This window comes from Falco peregrinus, chromosome 9 (genome assembly GCF_023634155.1).
Source record: "Falco peregrinus isolate bFalPer1 chromosome 9, bFalPer1.pri, whole genome shotgun sequence".
Taxonomy (NCBI): Eukaryota; Metazoa; Chordata; class Aves; order Falconiformes; family Falconidae; genus Falco; species Falco peregrinus.
Window position 1 is genome coordinate 1,008,966 of NC_073729.1, and position 23,161 is coordinate 1,032,126.

General features: G+C 39.5%; 1 protein-coding gene across 1 annotated transcript; it reads right to left on the reverse strand.

Annotated features, from left to right (window-relative positions):
• Nucleotides 1-1,971: 1,971 nt before the first annotated feature.
• Nucleotides 1,972-22,795, reverse strand: LOC129785205 (endogenous retrovirus group 3 member 1 Env polyprotein-like). Its single transcript, XM_055814767.1, has 2 exons — nt 22,022-22,795; nt 1,972-5,367 (listed from the first exon to the last, which is right to left on the reverse strand). The coding sequence occupies exon 2, from the start codon at nt 4,658-4,660 to the stop codon at nt 3,548-3,550; it is 1,113 nt and encodes a 370-aa protein (XP_055670742.1). The 5' UTR covers nt 4,661-5,367; nt 22,022-22,795; the 3' UTR covers nt 1,972-3,547.
• Nucleotides 22,796-23,161: the final 366 nt, after the last annotated feature.

Sequence of the window (23,161 nt, forward strand, 5' to 3'; positions counted from 1 at the left end):
TCACTTTTTTGTTGTTCGTGTTTTAAGATACACTATTGTTTTCTTTCTAAGGGCTGTATTTTTGTTAGGTCTTTCATGATGAGTGAATTTGAAGAACTCTCAATGACAAATAATACAATTTGTAGTGTAATTTTGTGAAAATGCTTCTCTGTGGATTAAAAAAAAGATATAATTTTATATTATTTGAGGGGTAAACCCTGAATTAATCCATCTTGGATGTGGTGTTTCTGTCTTCTAGAAATACTAAGAAATACATGAAGCTTAACTTTGTTTTTATAGGTTGAGAAGAAAAAAGCAAACAAAGATGTTCAAGAGCACAGGCGTTGGCAAAACAGGAATGTCTGGATAAATTAAATACACCACCAGGCAACATCACTAATTGGCAAATGAAGCAAAAGATTACTCTAAGGAAGAATGACTGTTTGAAAATGGAGAATAAAAACACGATAGAAGAAAAAGACAAAAAGAGTTTTTCATCTGGGGAGAGCTCAAAATTGATTAAAATGCCAACGAAAGGGTAAGCTAAGGAAATATTCTCTAATTCTTATTTGTAGTGCTATGTAAGTGTCTTAGGTTTTCTAATACTGTAGTAGTTGAAGTAGTTTCCCCAGTGGTGAAAGCCATAGTGAGTAGTCCACTGCTTCTCAAAAAGTGAAGAAAGTTTCTTTTTAGAAAACACGAAGCTCACGATGGAGGTTCAATTTTATTGCCTGCTCTAAAAAAAGAAAAGGGGAAAAAAAAAGAAAACAAAACCCACCCAAATTCCTGTGATTTACATGTCAATACTGAGGCAAAATGCATCTTCAAAACCAGAAAGATGCATAAGGAATGTTGAAAATAAAACTTACTGATAAAAATTGCCCTGAGAGCTGGAAGCAAGTTTGGATTTTTGTTGTATTTTGGGTTTTTTGGCAAATCTGATGCATATGAAGATTCTTGTTCTTTTGTGTGACCACACTACATGATGCGCTTTGTGTTGACAAACACTTCTTTTTTGTTTAGAGTGCCTTGAGCATGCTGGCCAAGTTAACGATAAGGTCACGTGCACAAATTCTGATTAATTGCATGGGTGTGTGCACAGGCATAGAAGTATTACATGTGTTTAAAAAGGACGAGGAGAGACTTACAGAAAAGCAAAATTACTCTTTCACTGCAGGTATCTCAGGATTTTTTGCCCTGCTCCCCGCTCCAACTTTTCTCTCGCAGCTGTGTACCCTCCTGACTTCTTGCCCACCCTGAACTTACTTGTGTGGGTTGTGGCAAAGTCAGAAAGAGCAAGTTGTTGACCCTGTTCAGCCTTAGCTAAAAATCTGGTGTGTTATCAACACTGTTTTGGGCAGAAATCTAACACACAGCGCTGTATGGGCTGCTGTGAAGAAAATAAACTGCATCCCAGCCAGACACAGGACACCAGAGAATCCAAAATTACAGTTCTTTGACCTGTAGGAGAAGGATTCTCAGTACTGAAGAGAGATAAACCCCTGGTATTAAACAGGGAATGCACGTAACCGTATAGCTACATGTCTGTAGCTGTAAGATTTCTGTCACTTTGTGTGAAGCTGAGAGAATAGTTATTTCAACTATTTGCTTAATATCTTGTGGAAAAAATAGCCTTCCAATAGACATAATGGTAGACAATAACTGTTTCAGTCTTCAACTACACCTAACAAAGTTGTTGTACTAGATTTTAGTTTAATTCATTTCTGCAATGAAGTTTTCAAAGCAACTGTAGTGTTATTCATAATCAATGTAAGCATTTCAGTACTGAAATATATTTCTGTTTTCTAGACCTGCAGCAACAACCGGGAGTGAAAAGAACGAGGTACTGTAAAACTGGTTTCTTGATAAGCGGTTTCTATCAGCTTTTAATCACTTAGATGGGAACTGTGTTTATGTCGTTGTGATAAATAACTTAGTCCCAAAATAGGATTACAATCAAAGTTTGCAATTTATTAAGCAAATAGAGGCAAGCAAACAGCCCTGGGTGCGCTGGGAGTCTCTGCTCCACCAAGACACGCGCTGTACAAAGTTTATTTTTGGTTTATATTTTCTAAACTAATACATATTCATAGCTATTTCTAAGAAAGGGTCGGTTTATGTAAATGGATCCTTGGAATAGGCGTGTACTTCGTGGCACATGCTCTTTCTATCCCCGAGGGTCTTCTTAACCCCTGTCTGGTGGTCAGTGGATGAAGTCAGCAGTCTTCCTCGCCTCACCCTTAGGATGACCCTAGATTTTACGCATGCGCCCTGTAAACTTCTCTTACTTAACACTCTGCTGTTAGCAGCTCAGCCTGCGTATCAGGGTGTGTAACCAGATGTCCTTTTTAAGATACAGAAATGAGGTATGTAGCCAGATGTTCTTTGCAAGATACAGGAACTATAGACATTGATCACTCTGTTTTTCTTAAGCGTGTGGTTATACAAGGGTATGTAAGACAGAAGGTTACATTTCATCCTGCGGACCTAGCATTGTTCTATATCGACACGAAGCAAATGAACACATTTCACCATCCCCTATCTTCTTTTTTATGGTATTGATTCATGTTTTCGTTTCCAGTCGAGTCAACACTTGTCGAATTGGTATCAATTTTGGATCTTTTTTTGTTTTTGTTATCATCAGGGAATGGGTTTTGTCTTTCCCTGGTTCTGGGTGAACAGGTACCGCAGATATTTGTATCCCTTGTATAACCGAGTGTATTAATCTGGTAAAACAAGGTGTTAAACATGGAATGATTAGCAATCCTCCACATAACCCCAATACAATTATCCCAATTTTAGTAAGCCAACCACCGCCTATAAATTTTCCCCCTAATCCTTCTAGATTGATCACATTCCAAGTTTGAACTGGGACATGTGCAATTTTCTTTATTTCTTTTATCAGCTGATTTACGGCTTTTCCTTCATCATCAATCTCTAAGCAACAATTACTAAGGTTAAATTTTCCGCAGACAACTCCTTCTTGTGCTAACAAATAATCCAGAGCTAAGTGATTTTGATACAAAGCGGTTCTCATCTTGGTATTTTGTTTTGCAATTAATCCAAGTACATCTCCGTTTTTATTTACAACTATATCTACTACAGCTTGTAGCCTAATTACTCTATTAAGCATATATATTGGGGTCCTATAACCCCAGGATCCATCTTCTGTCCACCTAGTTGGATCATAATAGGCAATGATTCTTTCAGGAGGCCATTCATTATATTTCCAATTTCCATTTGTAAGCTTCATTTATGGCGCCTTTTCCTTAGCTCATCAGCTTCAGCATATACTGGGACTCCTAATCGCTCTCCCCGATCTATGGGTAACAGGAAAAAACTGGGTCTTATAGTTCCTAATACACAGGGTCCTGTCCAATTCTTTGGTAAATATGCATAGGCTAGTTTGCCACAAATCCAGTAACGTCCTTCAGGAGTTGGCCAACCGTTTGGTGTGTTTGTTCCATTGGTCCAGTTCTTAAATTGATGATTCATTTCCCATGGGTATCCCCATTTATCCCAGCTATTCTGAGTTTCATTCCATAGGTAACCTCCTTCACACTCCAGGTTACCTACTTGTCTTCCTTTGGTTTTTTAGATTTTGCCAACAACTTCTTCCAATTATACTCGTTTGGAGTACCCATTGTTGTTTTCTATTACCCTTTTTCATTGTTTCGCATACTTGGGGATTGCTTATGTTGCTCTCCATAGCCTCCCATGGCCATCGTTCACCTTGATTTGTTCCACCACAAACATAACAATTAGTTGTATTCAATGACTTAGCAATGTTTTCAGCAAGATTTATAAATAGATTTTTAGCAACTGTGGGAAATTCATATTTTACTCCTGTTTCTATTTCATGATAAAATGAGTTGAATAACAGTCTATGTTGCACTGACTCTTTTATCCTTTCTTTGATTTTAATATTAATAACTACACCCGGGTCTTCTCCAGGTCCATATATCTTAAGTCCAATTTTGGTTACTTTCTTCTGTTTCCAAATCTCTAAATTTACAAGAGTTAAATTTACTAGATTGCAGGTACGGGTTGTACAATTACTGTCTGTTTGTACCCTTGTCATTGAAGCTTGTAAATTTCCACATTGATTATCATACCCCCAGCCTGCAGTATCCCAACATACACAGGACCATCCCCTTCTTCGGCATAGGTGTGCCGATTGATACCTCGCTGTTTGACTAGGTACATAATCAGGGTTTATTTGACATTGATGTCCACCGGGGCAGATGTATTTTGGTTGATTACTATAGTACCATCTCCACTCCAAACTCCCACAATTAGTGTCTGGATCATCATCTATAATATCACATGCATCAAAGATTACTGATACTGATGTGTTCAAATTGGTTATAACCCGACTTGTTCCAATTAATCTACCTACTTCCGAATTTCTCTTAATTTCCACCCAATATTGAGAAGGGAGTTCTTTTGGATCATAGCAGACGGTCCTGTTACCTTTTCTGCACAGAGCATACTGGGTTTGGTTATGAATGCAGTTTCCTATTTTCTGGTCTTTACAGTCATAGACCATATGATACACCAAGGTTTGGGAACTTACCCGTCCCCTTCTAGTAGTTACTATACATTGATTGCAGTTGTTGGTCGTAGCCTGGGTTAAGGAACTCACCCCAAGTAGGACTAGAAGAGGTCTGGTAAGGGCCATAGTGATCGATGGTCACAGCCCGAAGGGGTTGCAGCCCTTGGCAGACCTTCCAAGCCGCAGCACCAGTTCCCTATCCGGTGTTGCCCTCTTCTTTAATCTTAAGGGATCATCTCTTTTAAACAGCCAGATAAGATAATTTGTATGCTGTGTCCCAAAAATTTTGGCATATGTTGTGGATAGCTTATTATTGTCTCTTATTTCCTAAAAACACTTCTTGATTAAATCAACAACAATAAAACCTTACCCAGGGAAGGTTATGGAAGGGGGTGGTGGCTTTGTATCGAATACACCGAAACTCTAAGCTGTTATTTAGATAGTGTTCCTGTCCTCCTCCTGGGGAAGTAATATACTTAAAACATTTGGAACACTTAGCCCTTAAAAATAAACAACACTGTTTACACGATGGACAGGCACTAGTACCGGCTCCTCTCCAGGGGCTTGAGAGGGTACGACTTTTTGTCAGTCCTCCTATACATTAATACATTACTGGCTCTTAACTGTTCCCGGTGACTGCTTAATTCTACAGGAGTAATTACAATGAAATTCCCACAGCAGCTTAGCTTATGCTCTTTGATGAAGGCTTCGTCAAGTTCTTCTGATGGTTAGTTTAGTTCTTCCTGGTTCAGATGTTATTTTCCACTCCTCTACCAGACCTTTTACTCGCGAAACATGTGGCCATCCTTTCTCAGCAGTTCTTACAGCTGTTTCTGTAGTTAATAAAACAAGAAAAGGTCCTTCCCAGTGAATAGTGAATGCCGTACCACTTATCTAAAGGATGACACACCGATGTTTAGTTAAAATCGGGAAATGTCCAAGGACCCTTACTGCCACATGACGGATGCACAGAGTGCTAAGTCCTTGGGTTGATTACCTTTAGAAGGGACATTCTGTCTTAGATTCCTGTTGTACATGCGATGTGGCGAAGATGGAGACTTTAAACATGACCGCTAAGGAATAGAGTCTGCGCAGAGACAACTCCTCAAGGACATTGCGCAGGCACGAGATATGTAAATGGATTCTCAGAATTGTAATGAATATATAAACAATTTCTTGGGAAACTAATGAGTAGGTCTGAGTAGCTTGTATAAAGGGGGGACTGAAAAGCCCCCCCGGTGTGCATGACTTTGGTGGAGCGATCCCCCACGCACCCAGCGCTGCCGAATAAAGATAACCTCCGCCCGCCTGCATACTGCTGACTGATTCTTCAAATCACCAGAGGGGAGATAGGTTTTCTTCTTCCCATGTTTTTATCAACACCTCATCTCCCGCTTTCAACTGATGCATTGCAAAACCTAGAGGTGGTGTTTGAGCCATCATCCCAATTTCCCTCAGCTCTTTTAATCTCTTTCCGATGGTAATGATATATTTTTGGATACTATGATCCTCAACTACGCTGTTCCCTAGAGGCATCCCTTGAGAATAAGGCATGCCATATAACATTTCACATGGCGATAATCCAGTCTGACTGTGTGGTTTAGTTCTTATGTTTACAAGTGCCAATGGTAAACATTTCGTCCAGGGCATTTGTGTCTCGATCGTTAACTTAGCTAATTGTTGTTTTATTGTTTGATTCATTCTTTCTACTTTCCCCGAGCTTTGTGGGTGCCACGGAATGTGGTATTCCCACTGAATACCTAATGATTGACATAATAACTTTATTATCTTGGGAGTAAAGTGTGTGCCCTGGTCAGAATCAACGTACTGGATTATCCCGTATCTAGGTATCAAATGCTCTAATAAAATTTTTACCACTGTTTGTGCCGTAGCTCGTGCTACAGGATAAGCTTCTACCCATTGTGTTAAACGATCTACTATTACCAACAAATATTTTATCCTTTTTATACTTTTTACCTCTGAGACTTTTTACCCGTGAGACGTTTTTTACCCGTGAGACTTTTTTTACCTGTGAGACTTTTTACCCATGAGACTTTTTTTAACTGTGAGACTTTTTTACCCGTGACACTTCTTACACGTGAGACTTTTTTTACCCATGAGAATTTTTACCCTTGAGGCTTTTTACACATGAGAATTTTTACCCGTGAGACTTTTTTTATGTGTGAGACTTTTTTTACCCATGAGACTTTTTACCCGTGAGATTTGGTTTACCCGTCAGACATTTTACCCGTGACACTACTTACCTCTGAGACCTTTTTTACCTGTGAGACTTTTTTTACCTGAGACTTCTTACGCGTGAGAATTTTTCTACCAATGAGACTTTTTCTACCTGTGAGACTTTTTACCCATGAGACTTCTTTTACCCGTCAGACTTTTTTTACCCTGGAGACTTTTTTTACCCATGAGACTTTTTTTACCCGTCACACTTTTTACCCGTGAGACATTTTTAACCCATGAGAATTTTTACCTTTGAGGCTTTTTACACATGAGAATTTTTACCCGTGAGACTTTTTTTACCCGTGAGACTTTTTACCCGTGAGATTTCTTTTACCCGTCTTTTTTTTTACCCGTGACACTACTTACCTCTGAGACTTTTTTTACCTGTGAGACTTTTTTTACCTGAGACTTTTTACGCCTGAGAATTTTTCTACCCCTGAGACTTTTTTTACCTGTGAGACTTTTTTTACCGTGATAATTTTTACCCGTGAGACTTTGTACCTGTGAGATTTCTTTTACAAGTCACATTTTTTACCCGTGAGACATTTTTAACCCATGAGAATTTTTACCCTTGAGGCTTTTTACACATGAGAATTTTTACCCGTGAGACTATTTTTACCTGTGAGACTTTTTACCCATGAGACTTCTTTCACCCGTCAGATATTTTACCCGTGACACTACTTACCTCTGAGTCTTTTTTTACCTGACACTTCTTACGCATGAGAATTTTTCTACCCATGAGACTTTTTTTACCCGTGGGACTTTTTACCCATGAGACATTATTCCCCATGAGAATTTTTTCCCCTTGAGACTTTTTTTACCTGTGAGACTTTTTTTACTGGTGATACTACTGTCCCGTGGAACTTTTTTGACCCCTGAGACTTTTCTTACCGTGAGACTTTTTTTACCCGGGAGACTTTTTTTACCTGTGTGACTTTTTACCCATGAGAATTTTTCCACCTCTGAGAGTTTTTTTACCCCTAAGACTTTTCTAACCATGAGACTTTTTTTACACGTGAGAATTTTTAAACGTGAGATTTATTTTACCCGTGAGACATTTTTTACCTGTGAGACTTTTTTACCCGTTAGAGTTTTTACCCATGAGTTTTCTTTACCCGTCAGACTTTTTTTACTCATCAGGCTTTTTTTCCCGTGAGACATTTTTTACCTATGGGACTTTCTACCTCTGAGACTTTTTACCCGTGAGATGTTTTTTACCCTTGAGACTTTTTTTACCTGTGAGACTTTTTACCCATGAGACTTTTTTACCCGTGACACTTCTTACACGTGAGACCTTTTTTACCCATGAGACTTTTTTTACCTGTGAGACTTTTTACCCATGACTTTTTTTACCCGTGAGACTTTTTTGACCTGTGAGACTTTTTACCCATGAGAATTTTTCTACCCCTGAGACTTTTTAAACGCGAGACGTTTTTTGCCCATCAGACTTTTTTTACCCGTCAGACATTTCTTACCCATGAGACGTTTTTGACCCATGAGACTTTTTTTACCCGTGAGACTTTTTTTACCGTGATAATTTTTACCCGTGAGACTTTGTACCTGTGAGATTTCTTTTACCAGTCACACTTTTTACCCATGAGACATTTTTAACCCATGAGAATTTTTACCTTTGAGGCTTTTTAAACATGAGACTTTTTAACCATGAGACTTTTTTTACCTGTGAGACTTTTTACCTCTGAGACATTTCTAACCATGAAACTTTTTTCCCATGAGACTTTTTTTACCCGTGAGACTTTTTTAGCCGTGAGACTTTTTTCCTGTGAGACGTTTTTTACCCGTGAGACTTTTTTTACCCATGAGACTTATTACCCATAGGACCTTTTTTATTCATCAGATTTTTTTACTCACCTTTGTCTTGTCAGACTTTCTTTACCCATGAGAATTTTTACCCTTGAGGCTTTTTTTACCCGTGAGGCTTTTTTACCCATTAGAGTTTTTTCCCATGAGACTTCTTTACCTGTCAGACTTTTTTGACGCGTGAGACTTTTTACCCATGAGACTTATTACCCATAAGACCTTTTTTATCCATCAGATTTTTTTACTCATCAGGCTTTTTTTTCTGTGAGACTTTTTTTACCCGTCACACTTTTTTTACCAGTCAGACTTTTTTTACCCGTCAGATATTTTACCCGTCAGACATTTTACCCGTCAGACTTTTTACCCGTGAGACTTTTTTTACCTGTGAGACTTTTTTCACCCGTGAGACTTTCTACCCGTGAGATTTCTTTTCCCCGTCGTTTTTTTTACCCGTGACACTACTTACCTCTGAGACTTTTTTTACCTGTGAGACTTTTTTTACCGGACACTTCTTACGCGTGAGAATTTTTCTACCCCTGAGACTTTTTTTACCCGTGAGACTTTTTACCCATGAGACATTTTTCCCCATGAGACTTTTTACTCTTGAGACTTTTTTACCCATGAGGCTTTTTTTACTTGTGATACTATTGTCCCGTGAACTTTTTTGTACCCTGATACTTTTCTTACCGTGAGACTTTTTTTTACCCGAGAGGCTTTTTTTACCTCTGTGACTTTTTTACCCATGAGACTTCTTTACCCGTCAGACTTTTTTTACCCGTGAGACTTTTTACCCATGAGAATTTTTCCTGAGACTTTTTTTACCCGTCAGATTTTTTTTACACGTGCGACATTTTTACCGTGACAATTTTTACCCTTGAGACTTTTTACCCATGAGACTTTTTTTACCCATGAAACCTTTTTCACTCGTGTGATATTTTAGCCATGAGACTTATTACCCATAAGACCTTTTTTATCCATCAGATTTCTTTACTCATCAGGCTTTTTTTCCCATCGGACATTTTTTACCTATGGGACTTTTCACCTCTGAGACTTTTTACCCGTGAGATGTGTTTTACCCGTGAGACTTTTTTTACCTGTGAGACTTTTTACCCATGAGCCTTTTTTTACCTGTGAGACTTTTTTCACCCGTGAGACTTCATTTACCCACGAGACTTTTTAATATCTAGATGTTTTATACCCGTGAGACTTTTTTTACCCGTGAGGCTTTTTTACCGATTAGAGTTTTTACCCATGAGACTTCTTTACCTGTCAGACTTTTTTTACGCGTGAGACTTTTTACCCATGAGACTTATTACCCATAAGACCATTTTTTATCTATCAGATTTTTTTACTCATCAGGCTTTTTTTTCCGTGAGACTTTTTACCCGTCAGACTTTTTTTACCCGTCAGACATTTTACCCATCAGACGTTTTACCCGTGAGACTTTTATTACCTGTGAGACTTTTTTCACCCGTGAAACTTTTTTTACCTGTGAGACTTTTTTCACCCGTGAGACTTCCTCCCCATGAGATTTCTATTCCCTGTCTTTTTTTTTACCCATGACACTACTTACCTCTGAGACTTTTTTTACCTGTGAGACTTTTTTTACCTGAGACTTTTTACGCCTGAGAATTTTTCTACCCCTGAGACTTTTCTTACCCATGAGACTTTTTTTACCCATGAGACATTTTTCCCCATGAGACTTTTTACTCTTGAGACTTTTTTACCCATGAGACTTTTTTTACTTGTGATACTACTGTCCCGTGAACTTTTTTGTACCCTGATACTTTTCTTACTGTGAGACTTTTTTTACCCGAGAGGCTTTTTTTACCTCTGTGACTTTTTTACCCGTTAAGAGTTTTTACCCATGAGACTTCTTTACCCGTCAGACTTTTTTTTACCCGTGAGACTTTTTACCCATGAGAATTTTTCCTGAGACTTTTTTTACCCGTCAGATTTTTTTTACACGTGTGACATTTTTACCGTGACAATTTTTACCCTTGAGACTTTTTTACACCCATGAAACCTTTTTCACTCGTGTGATATTTTACCCATGAGACTTATTACCCGTAAGACCTTTTTTATCCATCAGATTTTTTTACTCATCAGGCTTTTTTTCCCGTGGGACATTTTTTACCTATGGGACTTTTCACCTCTGAGACTTTTTACCCGTGAGATGTTTTTTACCCGTGAGACTTTTTTTACCTGTGAGACTTTTTACCCGTGACTTTTTTTACCCGTGAGACTTTTTTTACGCATGAGACTTTTTTTACCTCTGAGACTTTTCTACCCGTGAGACTTTTTTACCTGTTAGATTTTTTACCCATCAGACTTTTTTTACCTGTGAGACTTTTTACCCGTGAGACGTTTTTGACCCATGAGACTTTTTTTACCTGTGAGACTTTTTACCCTTGCTAATCTTTCTACCCTTGAGATTTGTTTTACCCATGAGAATTTTCTACCCATGAGACTTTTTTTACCCATGAGACTTTTTAAACGTGAGACTTTTTTTACCCGTGTGACCTTTTTACCCATGAGACTTTTTTTACCTGTGAGACTTTTCTACCCGTGAGACTTTTTTACCTGTTAGACTTTTTACCCATGAGACTTTTTACCCATCAGGCTTTTTTTACCTGTGGTACTTTTTACCCATGAGATGCTTTTGACCCATGAGACTTTTTTTACCTGTGAGACTTTTTGCCCTTGCGAATCTTTCTACCCGTGAGAGTTGTTTTACCCGTGAGAATTTTCTACCCATGAGACCTTTTTTACCCATGAGACTTTTCAAACGTGAGACTTTTTTTACCTGTGTGACCTTTTTACCCATGAGACTTTTCTACCCGTGAGACTTTTTTTCCCCATGAGACTTTTTCCCCATCAGACTTTTTTTACCCCTCAGACTTTTTTTACACGAGACATTTTTACCCTTACAATTTTTACCCTTGACACTTTTTACCCCTAAGACTTTTTTTACCCGTGAGACTTATTATCCATAATACTTTTTTTATCCGTTTGATTTTTTTACTCGTCAGGCGTTTTTTCCCATGAGACTTTTTTTACCCGTGAGACTTTTTTAGCCGTGAGACTTTTTACATGTGAGACGTTTTTTACCCGTGAGACTTTTTTTACCCATGAGACTTATTACCCATAGGACCTTTTTTATCCGTCAGATTTTTTTACTCACCAGGCTTTTTGTCTTGTCAGACTTTCTTTACCCATGAGAATTTTTACCCTTGAGGCTTTTTACCCATGAGAATTTTATACCTGTGGGACTTTTTTTACGTGTGAGACTTTTTTACCTGTGAGACTTTTTTTACCCATGAGATTTTTCACCCTTGAGACTTTTTTTACCTGTGAGACTTTTTACCCATGCGACTTCTTTTACCCGTGAGATTTTTTTTTCCCCTTGAGATATTTTACCCATGAGAGTTTTTACCCTTGAGATTTTTTTTACCCATGAAACCTTTTTCACTCCTGTGACATTTTAGCCATGAGACTTATTACCCATAAGACCTTTTTTATCCATCAGATTTTTTTACTCGCCAGGCTTTTTTTCCCATGAGACTTTTTACCCGTCAGACTTTTTACCCGTGAGACTTTTATTACCTGTGAGACTTTTTTTACCCGTGAGACATTTTACCCATGATACTTTTTTTACCCGTCAGACTTTTTTTACATGTGAGACTTTTTACCCATGAGAATTTTTCGTCCTGTGAGAGTTTTTTTACGCGTGAGACTTTTCACACCATGAGACTTTTTTTTACCCACGGGACTTTTTAAACTTGAGATGTTTTTTACCAGTGAGACTTTTTTTACCCGTGAGATTTTTTTTTACCAGTGAGACTTTTTACCCGTTATATTTTTTACCCATAAGATTTTTTTTAGCCGTCAGACTTTTTTTACCCATGATACTTTTTACCCATGAGACTTTTTTTACCTGTGCGATTTTTTTTATCGATCAGACCTTTTTTACAGGAGACATTTTTACCCTTGAGACTTTTTACCCGTGAGACTTTTTTTACCCATCAAACCTTTTTTACCCATGAGACTTTTTTTACCCATGAGACATTTTACCCGTAAGACCTTCTTTACCTGTGAGATTTTTTACTCGTGATCCTTTTTTTTTTCCATGAGAATTTTTACTTGTGAGAATTTTTACCGTGAGACTTATTTTACCCATGATACTTTTTTTACCTGTGAGATATTTTACCCATAAGAGTTTTTACCCTTGTGACTTTTTTTACTCGTCAGATTTTTTTTCCTCATCAGGCTTTATTTCCTGAGACTTTTTTTACCCGTGAGACATTTTTTGCTGTGAGAATTTTTACCCGTGAGACTTTTTTTACCTGTGAGACTTTTTACACCTAGAATGTTTTTTGCCCATTATAATTTTTTTACCCAGGAGTCTTTTTTTTACAGCTGAACCTTTTTTTACCGTGACTATTTTTACCCTTGAGGCTTTTTACCCCTTAGAATTTTTACTCGTGAGACTTTTTTTACCCATCAGACTTTTTTACCCATGAGTCTTTTCTTAACCGTTAGATGTTTTTACCAGTGACACTTTTTCTACCCGTGAGACATTTTTTACAGCTAAATTTTTTTTACTGTTAGAGTTTTTACCCGTGAGATTTGTTTTACCCGTTGGAATTTTCTTAGCCGTGAGACTTTTCCCGTGAGACTTATTTTACCCGTGAGACTTTTTAACCGTGAGACATTTTTTACAGTGGAGACTATTTAAACGTGAGACCTTTTTTTACCCCTGAGACTTTTTTTACCTGTGAAACATTTTACATGTGAGACTTTTTTTACCTGTGAGACTTTTTTTACCTGTGAGATCTTTTACCTCTTTTTTTACCCGTCAGACTTTTTTACCCATGAGTCTTTTCTTAACCGTTAGATGTTTTTACTGGTGACACTTTTTCTACCCGTGAGACATTTTTTACAGCTAAAATTTTTTTACCGTGAGAATTTTTACCCATGAGACTTGTTTTACCCGTGAGACTTTTTACCCGTGAGACTTTTTTTAGCCGTAAGACTTTTAACTCGTGAGACTTTTTTTACAGTGGAGACTATTTAAACATGAGACCTTTTTTTACCCCTGAGACTTTTTTTACCTGTGAAACATTTTACATGTGACCCTTTTTTTATCTGTGAGACTTTTTTTACCCGTGAGAATTTTTACTCCTATTTTTACCAATGAGACTTTTCTACTCATGAGACTTTTTTTACGTATGAGACTTTTTTACCTGTGAGACATTTTTTTACAGCTGAGACTTCTGTTACATGTGAGAATTTTTACACATGAGAGTTTTTACACGAGACATTTTTTCATGACTACCAGGGCAGTGTGAGAACTACCAACAGAAATTCTTCATGGCACCTTCTCCAGTGGAGCTGTGCCTGGGGTGTGCCATGTACCATTTTGGCTCCAGCCGAGTGAAAACATCAGTGGTTCCACATCTTACCCCAGAAAGCAGTTAGCACAACTTCTGTGGTGTACTTCAAATGGCTACCAGGGCAATATGAGAACTACCAACAGAAATCCTTCATGGCACCTTCTCTGGTCGAGCTGTGCATGGCATGTACCTAATCCTAACCCTAACCCTAATCCTAACCTTAACCCTAACCCTAACCTAACCCTAACCTTAACGCTAAGAGAGCCTTATCCTATAGATTTATCCCTAAGACTCAACCTTTAGACTTAACAATAAGACTTAACCTAAAGACTTAACCCTTAGTTTTAAGCCTAAAACATAACCCTAAGAATTAACCCTAAGACTTAAACATTAGACTTAACCCTAAGAGTCATCCTTAAGACTTAACTCTAAGACTCAACCCTAAGACTTAACAATAAGTCTTAACCCTAAGACTTATCCTTAAGACTTAACCCTAAGACTTAAGTCTAAAACATATCCTTAAGACTTAACCGTATGATTTAATCCTAAGACTCTACCTTAAGACTTAACCCTAAGACTTAACCCTAAGACTCAACCTTAGTAATTAACCTTAAGACTTTACCTAAAGACTTAACCCTAAAACTTAACCATAAGACTTAACACTTAACTCAACCTTAACACTTAACCCTAAGACTTTACCGTAAGAATTATCCCTAAATTTAACCCTCAGACTTAACCCTAAGACTCAACCTTTAAGAATTAACCTTCAGACTTAACCATAAGACTCAACCTTAAGACTTAAGCTTAAGATTAAACCTAAAAACTTGACCTTAAGACTTAACATTGAGACTTAATCATTAGTCTTAACCTAAAGACCTATCCCAAAGACTTAACCCTAAGATTTAACCCTAAGCCATATCCCTAAGACTCAACCTTTAGACTTAACCTTAAGACTTAACCTTAAAGACTTAACCCTAAGATTATCCCTAAGACTTAACAGTAAGACTCAACCTTAAGACTTAACCCTAAGACTGAACCTTAACACCTAACCTTAGGGCTTAACTTAAAGACTTAACCAGAAGACTTAACCCTAAGACTTAACTCTAAGACTGAACCTTAACACTTAACCTTAGAACTTAACCTAAAGACTTAACCCTAACATTTAACACTAAGCCTCAATCTTAAAACCTACCCTTAAGACTTAAACTAAGAACTTAACCGTAAGACTTAAAACTGAGACTTAACCCTAAGTCTTAACCTAAAGACCTAACCTTAATACTTAACCCTAATACTCAACTCTGAGACTTAACCTTAAGACTTAACTCTAAGACATAACCCTAAGACTTAAACTTAAGACTCAACCTTAAGACTTAACCCTGTCTTATCCCTAAGACTTAACCCTAACACTTAACCCTAAGACTCAACCGCAAGACTTAACCCTAAGACTCAACTCTAAGACTTAACCCTAATACTCAACCTAAAGACTTAACCTTAAACTTAACTCTAAGACTTAACCCTAAGACTTAACCCTAAGTTTCAAACTTACAAATTAACCTTAAGACTTAACCTAAAGACTTAATCCTAACACTTTACCCTAAGACTCAACCTTAAGATTTAACCCTAAAACTTAACCTTAAGACTTAACCTTAACAATTAACCTCAAGATTTAACTCTAAGCCTTAACCCTAAGACTTAACTCTAAGACTCAACCCTACAACTCAACCCTACAACTCAACCCTAAGCCTTAACCTTAAGACTTAAGTCTAAGACTTAACCCTAAGACTCAACCTAAAGACTTAACCTTAATACTTAACCCTGAGACTCAACCTAAAGACTTAACCTTAAGACTTAACTCTAAGACTTTAACCTTAAGGCTTGAACTTAAGACATAACCTAAATAATTAACCCTAACACTTAACCTTGAGACTTTACCATAAGTCATAACCTAAAGACCTAAACCTAAGACTTAACCCTAAAACTCAACCTTAAGACTTAACTCTAATATTTAACCCTAAGACTTAACTCTAAGACTGAAACTTAAGACTTAACCTAAAGACTTAATCCTAAATCTTAACTGTAAAATTAATCCTAAAACTTAACCTTTAAAACTTAACCTTGAGACTTAACCCTAAGTCTTAACCTAAAGACCTATCCCTAAGACTTAACCCTAAAGACTCAACCTTAAGACTTAATCCTAAGACTCTACCTTAAGACTTAACCCTAAGACTCAACCTTAAGACTTAATCTAAAGACTTAACCGTAAAATTAATCCTAAAACTTAACCTTAAGACTTAACTCTAAGTCTTAACCTAAAGACCTATCCCCAAGACTTAACCTTAAGACTTAAGCGAAAAGACTCTACCTTAAGACTTAACCCTAAGACTCAACCTTAAGACTTAACTTTAAAGACTTAACCCTGAGACTTAACCGTAAGATTCAACCTTACAACTTAACTTTGACTTAACCCTAAGACTTAACCTTAAGACTTATCCCTAAATTTAACCCTAAGACTTAAAAGTCAACCTTAAGACTTAACCCTAAGGCTCAACCTTTAAGACTTAACCTTAAGACTTAACACTAAGACTTAACTCTAAGACTTAACCCAAAGCTTAATGCTAAGACTTAGCCCTGAGACTTAACCCGAGACTTAACCCAAGACTTAACCTTAAGACTCTAACCTTAAGACTTAACCCTAAGACTTATCACTAAGTCTTAACCTTAGGACTTAACCTAAAGGCTTAACTCTAAGAGTTAACCCTAAGACTCAACCTTGAGACTCAACCTTAAGACTTAACCTTAAGGCTTAACCTTGAGACTTAGCCCTGCGACTTAACCCTAAGACTTATCCTTGAGACTTAACCCTAAGACTTAACCTAGCAAGAGGGCAGAAGTGGCACTGGAATTCAGGAGGGGACATGGCCAGGCTAGCCAGCCTGAACTGGCCAAAGGGATGTTCCATGGCATGGGACATCACGCTGAGTATATATAAGCTGAGGGAAGAAGAAGGAAGTGGGGACATTCAGCATTACAGCGTTTGCCTTCCCAAGTCCCTGTTACGCGTGATGAAGCCCTGCTGTCCTGGGGATGGCTTAGCACCTGCCTGCCTATGGGAAGCAGTGAACGAATTCCTTGTTTTGCTTTACCTATTAACCTGCCTTTATCTCAACCCAGGAGTTTTCTCACTTTGCTCTTCCATTCCTCTCCCCCATCCCACTGTGGGGGGAGAAAGCAAGCGAGCAGCTGTGTGAGGCTTAGTCACTGGCAGAGGTTAAACCACAACACAATCTTATCTCCCATTTCCAGCACAGGGCTCCACACACATCTCTCTAAGGGTCTCCAAAACCACAACGGTTGAAAACCCATCCAAGAAGAGACCAGAGGATGAATGACTTCTCTTGGCTGGCCATGGAAGGAGCCCCAGTGGAAGTGCCACTGCTACACACGGATGGCAACCTTTCTGAGCATCCTCCCAAAATATCCTTCAGGCTCGTTAGGCATATACAGTCCACAGAAGAACTGCAAAAGTAAAGATTTTTTAACCCGGAAATATTTTTTGCACATTTGCAGCCACTGTATCCAGCAGTCCAGAGTCCAACGGTTGACCTTACTTTTGGGCATGTTGTTTTTTACTCCCCTTTATTTATTTGCATGTAATAGCAAGTTACATAGAATCAGGAAATGGTGTCAGCCCAAAGTTCAAATTAATTTCCCTATTAAAGGTCTTGCACAACCATTTTTACAGCAGGTCTTTAATGAAATCTTTAGTCCAGTTAGAAGGCTGAGATTACAGGTAACTTCAGCAGGTCATGAATACTTTCTAGAAAACAAGTTTTCTTTTTCACATTTCTTTACCAAAGTTGACAACAGTGATTATGCTTGTTTCAGAGAAACTACAAGATGCTTTATCCTCAAAAGGATACAAATCATATGAAAAGTTATTTTTCACCACTTGGCACATAATTTCTCAACCTTCTTTATCACAAGCAAGCCACTTGCATCCTAAGTACTAGAAATGCAATGATCTATCTAATGTATCAGCCAATATTAAACATCTACCAACTTTATCACACATCTCCATCCAAGATTTCATAAGAAATAAACATTTTATTGCTCTTCTCAAGGTTTCCAGACAGATTAAGTCTCTCTGTGGACAACAAACTTCAAAGAAACACTGTGCAACAGCTTTAAAAGGCTGTATTTAGAGGGAGTACTCCCATCCAGACAAGTATCCAACTTCCAAAAATCTGATCTCTGTAGGATACCTCAAACCGCATGTAAGAACTGAGACATTAATATATGTTACATTTTTAAATCCTAACACTTTATACCTCAATCCACAAATTCCAAGTCACATGTTCAGCAGACCAGCATGAGAAAGGATAACAGATTTTAGATTAGATTTATCCTATTTCTATTAGTCAGGGAGCTCCAGTCCTATGGCTCTTGTGCAGAACTCTGTGGGCCAAATTAATCCCATGCTGTCATATCAATGTTTCTAAAGATTTTTGTAGTGCCCTGACTTTAATGGTTGTTTTGTACCAGCACTTTCAGCAGGATCAGACCTTCAAGGCATTAGATGCCTGAAGTCTTAAATGGTTAAAAAGTTAGCTGTTTGGGCGCAGAAGTCAGTATAGCCACTGCCCCATCAAGATCATTATCAGCAATTAAAACTGAAGCAGATATTCTCAAGATTCTTCATCTATAAACTTCCTATTTCTTTCTCATCTAAAATGAAGAGATAGGAGCAGAGTACCAAACTGTAGTGTGTTGGTTTGTGGGTTTTTTAATTATTTAACAACCTATACTGCTTGCACACCTCTCCCACTGGTCCAGTTATTGCCGTGTGATTTGATTGCTGTGCACACCAAGAGCCGTGTATTTGTAACATGCAGTTCCCTGGGGCGTGCAGCCATACCCACCAGCTATCACAGAAGTCAAACAATGGAGCCAGTTTCAGCCTTGCTCTTGGCCCACCTTCTCCACTAAGGTTTTTGCCTCTCAGCTTCCTTTCAGTGCTACTAGATCTGAGCAAATGCTGCAGTTTTCCTTAAAACTACACTTTTGGGAATCGCAGGACTTTGTTAGCAAAAGCCAAACCAAACCACCTCACCCCACTAGTTCCTGGCTTATAAAAAAAGAAGCTGGACAACAGGAATTAAGGTTTTGGAAGGCAGAAAGGCAATGAGAAGTACACCAGATGGTAAATTCATGATTTTTAAGCTAGTCACATAACTCTGAGCACCTGTCTAGTTTGGGGGAGGTTGGGGAGATTTATGTATGTATTTGTGCAACTGACAGCCTTTTACCTGGCAGTATCAGAGAGGCATAGAAAAAGCCTCCTGTTAATTAACCTGCAAACAATTTACGAGACCTGCTCTTTAGATCATGCTGTTGCTCAGCCTTCAAGTCAGATGTAGGCTCTGTGTGGGGGTGAGCCTCTAGGCTGCCACATAGCACACCCTCCTCCTCCTCCTCCCTGCACAGAGCGGGCAGCTCCCAGCGAGCCAGCCAGCCCTGCAGTGACAGGGCTCCAGCAGCACTCGCAGCCACGGGCTGGCAAGACAGGTTCCTGCCTAGCGCAGACTTGAACCAAAACCGCTCGTTGCAGTGCTCAGCTTTCTCCCCTCACACACACACTACTGACTGCCGCTCTGGTGGGGCAGGGGGATGAAGCAAACATCCCTTACTGCAGTTAAAGGGCTCTGTGGAGCATCTCAGCCTTCTTGCCCTTCACTGCATTGCACAGGGGAGGGCCAAGCACAGCAAAACTATCGTAACATACAGCGCCAGCCAGTGTCTGACAGCAACAAGCAACCAGGCCATAGCAGCACACTATATTGGGGTATTGGCACATTCCAGGCATGCATCACAACACATGCTTGCCAGCGAGCACTGTGAGGTGGGAACAAGGCACCTGGGATCCCCAAGGGGCTTGCAGGCACCTGCAAGGTCTGGCTCTGCAACAGCACAGTGCTTGCTACACCTTGCTTCTTCCACAGCTCTCTCCTGCCAAGGAACAGTTTCTAATGGTTCATTTCCTGCCTGTCTTCATTCTTGCAGGAGCAGGAGTCTGTGGCCACACAATTAGCTCTGCTCTGTGCTGGGGAACATGTAATATCAAGTCACAGCTTCGGGACTTACTAGCGCAGGTCTGCCTTTACCAATGCTTATGCTTTTGGAAGAATGCCTTAGCATTCACCTGGCTTTGAGCAACAAAAGTGTTTCTGATCCATGCTGTTAACAAAGAGGGGTGCTAAAAATCTCTTCTAATACATGTGTCTCAAAGGAACAATGCACCACAATCCAAGCAAAGAATGAATTTCAGGCAAGACTGAATTAGGCAATGCTTGTGTGGCTTGGCACTCCCCAGCAGTAATGAAATGCAAGCATAGGCTGACATTCAATTGATCCTGAGCCAGGATGAGAGCATTAGAGAAGCAGGGTTACACATAATCTCCCTGAAGCTTCATGATTTGGTCTAGAAAGCTTTGCTTTTGAGCTTTTGGATAAATTCATTCCCAAAACACAGAATGCAGATGCAGACCTACAGATCTACATCCTTCTCAATTATTTGCCACGCTCCCAAAATCACCCAAGTCATTGCACTTAATTCTCCTGTCAAGACTTACCATATTCTCCTAAGCTTGCCCAGACGCAGACCTCAAAACAAGCAATTTTTCACATTTCAGAAATGGTTTCAGCTGCAAGCTTTGGGTTTAGGCACTGATCACAAAAGAGCTTTGGACCTCAGTCTCCCAGTCTGATATTGCCCATTATAACTGAACAGAAGCGCATTTCCAAGGCCTGCACCCATATGAAGAACACTCCAAATCTTACCACTCTCAGACTTAAAGGAAACGGATTCACCAGCATACAAGTCAGTGATGCTGTCTGTGCATGTGCTGGCTCCCTGCTTCTCATAGCTGCATTTGACTTTGGTGGGTCTATCTGTGCCATTTTTATGTGGCTTGCAGTCACATGTCCAAGAGGATGAGTGCAGCATGAATTAAAGGCTGTCTAACTGCACAAAAGCATGCAGCACATACAACTGTGTACGAGCACATGTATGTACATGTGGGCAACCCCTGCACTTCAGGCAAGTGTCAGGCAGAGTGTGCTCCCCCCGGCGTTACTCCCTCCTAGGGACCCTTAGCTGAAACAGGCTGTTGAGTGGGTGTCTGGGGAGGGAGCTGTTGGCCACAGAGACCACCAGTACCTCCAGGCTGAGCGCAGACAGGCAAGCTCCCTTCACTGTCCTTTGGCACATGGCCTGAAATGCGAGATCATGCACTTCAGCAAGCGTGACAGGCCATAGAAACATCCCACAGCCCAAAGGCATCCTGCTGTCATCTTGGGAATCCTGCTAAAGTGAAGCTTTCATTTCTGGAGCATCCTGTCGTGGTTTAACCCCGGCTGGCAACCAAGCACCACGCAGCTGCTTGCTCACTGCCCCTCACCCAGAGGGATGGGGAGGAGAATCAGAAGGTAAAACTCAAGGGTTGAGATAAGAACAATTGAATAGGTAAAGCAAAAGCCACGCACGCAAGCAAAGCAAAGCAGGAATTCATTCACAAATTCCCACGGGCAGGCAGGTGTTCGGCCACCCCCAGGGCAGCAGGGCTCCATCATGTGTAACGGTTACTTGGGAAGACAAACGTCATAATGCCAAATGTCCCCCCCTTCCTTCTTCTTCCCCCAGTTTATATACTCAGCAAGACATCATATGGTATGGAATACTTCTTTGGCTAGTTTGGGTCACCTGTCCTGGCTATGTCTCCTCCCAGTTTCCCGTGACCCTTCAACCCTTCAGCACTGGCAGGGCCCAAGAAACTGAAAAGTCCTTGATTTATTATAAACATCACCCAGCAACAACTAAAAACATCAGTGTGCTATCAACATTGCTCTCACACCAAACCCAAAACACAGCAATGCACCAGCTACTAAGAAGAAAATTAATTCCATCACAGTCAAAACCAGGACACATCCTCAACCCGCTCTTGCTTTCAGCATGCCCTTCTCCTCTTCCCCCTCTTACCTTTCTAGCAACACTGCATTCTGCTTGCTCCCTGAGAGAAACAGAGCAAACATAACCTGATTAACCAAGGGGATTTGGGCAGGAAGGGGCGGGGAGGAGATTAATATGCAGAGAAACACAGAGCCTTTCCCTCTCACATTAGCTCTTGCCTATTCAATAATTAAAGTGTTCTGTTGTGACCTCTGACTTTGGGATTTGCTATAAAAGCTTCTTGTAAACTCTGTCTCAACACACAGGTATCAAAAGAAAGAGAACATTTGGTCTGACAAGCTGAAATTTCTTTCCAACTCCAGGGTCAGTCAGAAGTTTAACATCACTTGCGTACAAGCCTATGGCTCCATTGTAAAACATAAGGGTCCCTCCTGCTGATGTTCATCTACTGGCAGTTGGAATCCAGCATTTATTTGGCTAGACTGTCTTTGAAGCATGGTTTAGAAGTTAACGCAGGCTTTCTCCATTTCATGTACGGAAAAATTGCCAAGGCTGACAGAATTTTGTACAGGCTCGTATGAATATGGAACAGGTTCTGGCTGCCCTCCAAGTTCATTTTGTATTCTGTTTTCTTTCCGTCTGTTCTTGCTTGCTTACCATAAGACATATAGATGTTTCAGGTCAGAAATGCAAAGCTATCCACATGCAGAAAAGATGCCTTCCCTGACCTTCCATGGAGCTATTTTTGGCTGCTCCTATTTACAGAGGTCATGCACTGAACTAACTGGCTCTCAGTAACCTTTGCCTAAGAGATGTGAAATGTTACAGAGACTTTTTTAATTATTATTACTATTTTAATTCTCTCCATAACTGAACACCCTATTGACTCCAAATCTCCAGATGTTGTTGTTGCAAAGGAGCGTATTTTTAAAGGGGATGCAAGACTGAGATTATTACCCAAGGAATTTATGTTTAGCCATAATGTTGAACACACATAGTAAGGACATAGCCTTAATCCAGAACTTTACAAAATGTATTGAGTACCCTCAGCCTTCAACTGCCTTCACTTCTCAAGACCAAATGTGGAGATTGAAACTTCTAGAGCTAGGTAGTATTTCTAAGTGAAACAAGATTCCTTGTCCTTATTGTGCCACTCTGGGGGAACAAACAGTTGATGAGATTAAAAATGAAGGAACACTAGTTTAGCAG